Source organism: Clarias gariepinus, unplaced genomic scaffold, assembly GCF_024256425.1.
Source record: "Clarias gariepinus isolate MV-2021 ecotype Netherlands unplaced genomic scaffold, CGAR_prim_01v2 scaffold_33, whole genome shotgun sequence".
Classification (NCBI taxonomy): Eukaryota; Metazoa; Chordata; class Actinopteri; order Siluriformes; family Clariidae; genus Clarias; species Clarias gariepinus.
Window position 1 is genome coordinate 51,270 of NW_026521000.1, and position 6,732 is coordinate 58,001.

The window sequence follows — 6,732 nt, forward strand, 5'->3', positions numbered from 1 at the left end:
TCTCTTGGGTCACCTAATAACCCAGCGTAAGTATCTATCCAATTATGGAAACTTCAAAGCATTTTTATAAGTTGCTCTGGATAAGACCATCTGCCAAATGCCTAAATGTAAATGTAATTACATAAAACTTACACAAGACTGTTAGTTGATTTTTCATTAAAGTCATTTTGTCTGGAATCATCACTCAGTTACTCCTCATATACAGCACATGACTAGTGCTGTGTGGTCATTAATCTGAAGTAGAATATAGTGTAAATAAACCATGTTTCTATTAGCTTGAATTTGACACTAGCGACTAGAATTAATGCTCTCATATCCTGGAGTTAGGGAAGAAAAGAGGCTCTCACTCATTCTCCATCATGATTATCCTGTAGACAGTCACAGGGGGCCTGGAGCCTCTCCCGGGGAAGTGTGGGAACTTCCAGACTGCTGTCCGAGGAATTATCGGCGATCAGACGTACAGTGTGATTTGTAACTACAGTGTGCTTTAAAGTATTGGAGACTAAACTAAGCCCATGTGACCCGCTGTGAGCAGTCAGTGTCTGGAAGGGGAAGAGACCTTTAAGATTAGTATCAACTATTTTAAGGGCTGAAATATAATTAGCAAAAAGTTATTTAGGAATGGCATTATGTACAAATATTTAATTTAATGTAATTACATGTAAAAGTATAAATTCAATCAAAATAATACCTAATTAGGTGGCACAAAGTACCATTACCCAGGTATTTTATAGATCCAGGTACATTCTTCCAGTGGTTGTGTGTTAGACTCACACACTCGATGGTGTGTGTGGTATTTCTCTCAGACCTGTCGAGCACTAAGGCTCAGTTTCCAGTAATGCGATTGTCTCCATGCTGGAACCACATGGAAACTGGCCCAGTGTGGGTAGAGGCCTCGCATTCTTTCTGTTGGGGGGGGGGGGGTATGGGTGTCTTTTCTTCTCTCCTGCTTTCCAAGCCCAGGGCATGATGGCTTCACAAAACATCCCGCATGTGGAGCACAGAGACGGGAACGATATCAGGACAGCGGGATGAAGAGTGGAATAAAGTGATTCAGGTACAACATGAACAAGTGTGTAGTGTGTAGTGTGTAGTTCAGGGTAATGATGTGTTGAGTTAATATCAGTGAACAGGAACTAAGTGTTGTTTAAAAGAAATATAAACCTGTCTAACTTCAGCCCCTGCTTTCTGAGTTTAGTTTCTGAGTGTTTTGCTACATCACTGAAGACAGATTTCCCCATGAAACATTCTACGCACAGCACTCAGCTGAACACACACCAGTCTAGCTTCGTACGGAGGAGATGATGGCCGGACTGAGCAGGTGCCAGTGATGACAGTGCGAAGAGGAACTCGCGGTAACTTGCAAAAGTATTCAACCCCTTTATGATCATCGGATTTGTCTGGATTACAGATGACTGTCAAGTCTACAACAGAAACAGCATCATACATCATTTCCCAGCCGAAGGTGCAGCCAACAAATATCACCGCCATCACACACACTCTCATGGTCACGTTCACCCGACATTTATTACTGACAGTATAAAAGGACCTTTACACTGCACTCACGTACGCCTGGTGTGCTTTATAACAGTCATGACTGAGCATTGATTTCTCATCTGCTTTCTGGTTTCCTCGTGTTTCCCGTGGTATCTTGGTCTTGATCTTATTAAACCATAAACCTTACCTGGAAGTACAGTACCTTTGTACATATGGAAATATCCTGGGGAATCACATCAGCTTGTGCTCTGTTTAAATGCACTGCAGTCCTTCACGTAAACATTCAGCGAGTGGATCACCTGATCCTTGAAAATCAATATCGCCAACTTCTGAAAGAGACACATCTGTGTGTGTGAACTGTACACACACTCATTCACCAACACCACTCGCACGTAACAGGAACTTTGGCTGGGAGTTATTGCCACGTCCCCCGTACAGTCCTGACCGCGTACCAAGACATTTCCACATGTTTAGGACATTAAAGGAGTTCCTGGGAGGCCGGCATTTCAGATGTACAGTAAATGATGCAGACAGTATAGTCATGACTCCAGCGTACTGAAAGAACTTTCTACCTGATGGTGTCCAAGCTCTAGTGAAACAGCAGCTTTACACAATCAAAAGAATTATTCAAATATCAAATATAATAATGAAGTTTTATGGAATGTGAATGTGTATGAATCAAAATGATCAGATTGTCCCTGATGTCCCTGACAGTGGCAAGGAAAAACTCCCTGAGATGGTAATAGGAAGAAACCTTGAGAGGAACCAGACTCAACAGGGAACCCATCCTCATCTGGGTGAAACAGAAAGCAGGAATTGATCTGCACTCATACTGTGTGGTAGTTGGCTGAAAGTTCAGTATAAAAGCTGATGTTATTTGATGTTAATATGGAGTCCAGGTAGTTATTGAAAACTCAGGTAAACTCGTAGGAAATTCCAGTCCTGAACTATTAAGCAACTACAGCCAAGTCAAGTCTGCAGAAAAACAGCTGTCAACATCAGTCGAGGCCAGAACCGTCTTTATGGTAGAGTGAAACCATCCCCATTCCAGAGAGACACACGGGGCATCCATGTGAAGAGATCTTCAACCAGAAGTGGGGCACCAGGATGGGTCAGACAGGTCCGGAGGGCAGAGGGAGTCTGGATTACTGGCAGCTCAGGAACGACGTCTAATTTACGCCTTTATATTTAATAAAAGTCTCACTTTGATTTAAACACCCCTTGTAAATAATAAAATGTGCAATCCACCTATCCATTCAGGAACCTCTGCAGTCCAACTGGGGACCTTGGAGGCCAGTGGTGACAATTGTTTCCATTTGGGAATTAGCCTAATCTGTATGTCTTTGGACTGTGGGGGGAAACCCACCAAGCACAGGGAGAACATGTACACCCCTCACACAGAGACCCTGAGATGGAAATCGAACCCTGGCCCTGAAGGTGCGAGGCCACAGTGCTAACCACTACACCACCGTGTCGCCAACAATATGCAATATGGAGAAATGAGCAGCAAAAACTACATTGTAAAAAATCTTATGTGCTATCTACTTAAAAAATAGTTTTTAGTTTTAGTTTCAGCAGATAAAACACAAGGTACTCATATGTATTAAGGAAAATTACTTAATAATATAAAAATCATTTTATAATTGAATTAATACATAATGCATTTTGGTCTTAAACTTGCTTTTATTTCATGTTTTACTGGTATCAAAATATTAAACACTGTGTAAAATAGTGTATATAACATTTACAGCAGTTTTAAGATCTGCATGTAAAACTATTTGTAACTGACAATTTCTATCATTGAAATCAACTGTTTAGCATTACATGCTAACATCTTTTGTGTGTGAATAGTCACATTCTGTACTAAAACCTGAGAGAACGTGTACAGTAAACCATTTCTAGGTTCATATCTTAGTAACATTGTAAAACACCAACTCCCCAAAATCTGTTCCAGTGAAGTGTGGAGACGCTACAACAAACTCACGCGTGCTAATGGCTAATGAAGGACAGGATGTTTTTAGAAATGTTCACAATGTTTCCTTTATTTCATTTATATTATTGACACTAGTGCAAGAAAGGAGCTTATATAAGAAATCAAAATCAAATGTAAAAATGAGTAAGGGGCTTAACGTACTTCTTAACATTTTACACTGTTCGTCTGTTCCTTCAACACGCCGTCTGATCTCTGCTGTTGTTGAGATTCAAATGAAGGCGACTCAATCAGACCCGGATAATTGGAGCAGTTCTCTTAAAATAAATATGAAGCCTTTTTTCCTCAAAATTTTTGCCTAAATGGTTCCTTAAATTAGGTCTAAAAATTGTATCATTTCCTTAAAAAAAATAGGTAAAATTTATTTCTTAATTTAATTAGTGAAATGTTCTCAATATATTATACTGTCTCATATTTTTCTATTTTTCCCCATATTCCTCTTATATTGTATATTTGTTCTGTAGAGTTATGTTATTTTATGTTATTTTATATTTTCTTAGATAAATTTCCCTTCTTGCATTTTTTTATATTTATTTCCTATTCTTTAGTCTTTTATCATAAGGTCACTTGTCAAAGCATTTCACTGCATATCGTACTGTCTATGACTGTTTATGTGACCGATACAATTTGAATTTGAATTATCACAAGAAACACAGAAAAACATTTATTTTTAATGATTACATCATTTTATTTAATGAAAATGATAAGCCTCCTGATTGTTTTTTACAGTGCAGGCCGGTCAGTATTAAAGATCAATACATCAAATAACATGGACAGTGTGTGTGTGTGTGTGTGTGTGTGTGTGTGCTTCCTAAAAGAAGTTGAAGTTGTCCACTGAAGATGTTGTTTAAAGGTTGCACACACACACACACACACACACTGCTGTCCTTATGGGAGAGTCACCAGGGGTCAGGTTCTTCATTTCTTCACTCTGAGACACAGTGAGGTGTGTGTTTCAGTCCCATGTCCCACGCTCGGGTGAGTGCAGTGCGTGATCACATCAGAGGGGCGGTGTTACGGTGCACACACACACACACAGAGCGAGAGAGAGAGAGAGAGAACCCGAACCTGTGCGTGCGCGCGCTTCATAAACAGGGCGAGTTTCGCGGCCGCGGGTTCCGTCCCGACTCCGTGCGATGTCGGAGGGTCTCGTTACGGTCCTCGGACCTTCACCGTCAGCGTTCGACCCCGAGCGGCCGAGCTACGAGGCTCTGAAGCGACTGTACTGCAGGAACGGAGGGCAGTTTTTGCGCGTGCTGCCCGGCGGGGGGGTGGAGGGCACCAGGCAGGAGGGCGACCCCTACAGTAAGAGCAGCAGCAGCAGCACCTCCCACACACACACACACACACATACTGCACACATACACACACATACTGCACACAGCACAACACCATGTCCAGGGCTCTGTGTGTATGTGTGTGTGTGTGTTTATTTTCATGCCAATCTAAACTCTCAGCAAATCAGCTGCTAAACTCCACCTGTATCTGTCACTCCTCTGTCTCCTCTTATATTCTGTCCATCACTGTGTAGCCTCTCAGATCATCAGACCTCATCACAGATCAGCAGGAGAGACGGCTGGGTGGAGATTCACATCTAATCCACATCATAAACCTTTTAGCACTTTCTTCTGTTTCATAACGATACGATTCATCTCAGGCGTTAATGTTTCACGTCACTCACGTTCTGCTGAATTGTGTCACAGCTGTAAATAACTTGTAGAATGAGCTTTCCTCAAAATGCTGACCAGAACTAGGAGTCACGGATCAGAATCAGAAAGACAAACTTTTTTTGGTGACAAAAGCCTCCAGAGAGAACAACAACACACACACACACACACACACACACACACACAAATAGAATTAAGAAGAAATGGAATAGTGGGGTATCAGTGGTATTGAACAGTGGAGAGAACATCATACTGTTCAGGAGATAGAGCATCTGGAGGTTGTGCTGGTCTTAGGATGTAAAATGTGATATCCTAATTAATGTACTAATTAATTAGTGTTATATGTTTTGTCGAATCATCCTAATTTATCATCGCCACACATTCCTACCCTCGTGCAGCCCTGATCCCAGATTTCCCAATGTGTCTCGTCCACAATATGGAGTCCATTTGTAATACAAGTAAAGATCCAGACAGTAACAGAACACTGCTGCAGCGTCCAACTATAAGACTCACCTCTGATCTAAACATTTGTCTGCTACACTTTTATCCCTCACAGCCGTGTTGAAGGTGAAAGCGGTGAGTGCAGGTGTGGTGATCATCAGAGGTCACGAGGCCGGGCGTTACCTGGCCATGGACAGAAGCGGAAAGATTTACGGCACAGTGAGTTACATTTACACTGTTTTCAAGCTCAAACAACCAAAAAAAAAAAAAAACTAAACATGTGTGTTGTATGCATATAATTGTAACAGGGCGGTTCCTCTAAAACCCACACAGCAATGCTAAACAGGCAATTTCCAGTAAGCATAGTAGACCACAAAGACTGTAAAATGATGCAATAAGCAATGTTTGAACTTGTTTTAAAGATTTTCTGACTTGGAAATCTCTGACTCCCATATAGAAGGAGTTTAAACCACACACACACACACACACACACTTCAATGCTCTGTTCTTTTCATTTTACATCCCAGTCCACGCTGAATGACGAGTGCTACTTCACTGAGAAGATGGAGGAGAACCACTACAACACCTACAGTTCACACAAACATCGGGAGCACGGCGTCTGGTACGTGGGCATCAAGAAAAACGGGCAAATGAAAACAGGCCCAAAGACCCACAGGGGCCAGAATGCCGTCTTCTTCCTGCCTCTTCCAGCACGCTGAGCGCTGATGTCTCGTCGAATTCTTCATCTCTGACGTCTGATTAATGAACACAAACAAACACAAATAAGACTTTAGAGCCGCGATTCTCAGAGTTGAGGTCTGGCACCCTTTGTGTTCTAAAGCTGTAGATTAGGAGTTCATTTTTATTACTTTATTGTTTTAATGTATATATTAATTTGAATAAATAGAAAGTACAGTAATAGTCATTTCTTTATATATACACTTAATACATCACATTTTGTGCACTATTGTGTTCTATGGTATTGACTTGCATATTGTGATATTGTATATTTATCTTGTGATGATATAAAATGTCAATATTAATTACTCTTTCATTAAAAAAACTGATCATTCAAAACACAACTTCATGTTTTAGGCTTGTGTATATTAGACTGTATATAATAATAATAATAATAAT

The 6,732-nt window shown here is 40.9% G+C and overlaps 1 protein-coding gene across 1 annotated transcript; it reads left to right on the forward strand.

Annotated features, from left to right (window-relative positions):
- The first annotated feature begins 4,544 nt into the window (after positions 1 to 4,544).
- On the forward strand, positions 4,545 to 6,456 carry fgf1b (fibroblast growth factor 1b). Its single transcript, XM_053490831.1, has 3 exons — positions 4,545 to 4,792; positions 5,711 to 5,814; positions 6,123 to 6,456. The coding sequence occupies exons 1-3, from the start codon at positions 4,624 to 4,626 to the stop codon at positions 6,312 to 6,314; spliced, it is 465 nt and encodes a 154-aa protein (XP_053346806.1). The 5' UTR covers positions 4,545 to 4,623; the 3' UTR covers positions 6,315 to 6,456.
- The last annotated feature ends 276 nt before the right edge of the window (positions 6,457 to 6,732 follow it).

Coding starts and splice junctions, on each gene's coding strand:
- fgf1b (XM_053490831.1), top strand. CDS start 4,624: ATGTCGGAGGGTCTCGTTACGGTCCTCGGACCTTCACCGTCAGCGTTC. Junction 4,793..5,710: donor GCAGGAGGGCGACCCCTACA/GTAAGAGCAGCA, acceptor TATCCCTCACAG/CCGTGTTGAAGGTGAAAGCG. Junction 5,815..6,122: donor GCGGAAAGATTTACGGCACA/GTGAGTTACATT, acceptor TTTACATCCCAG/TCCACGCTGAATGACGAGTG.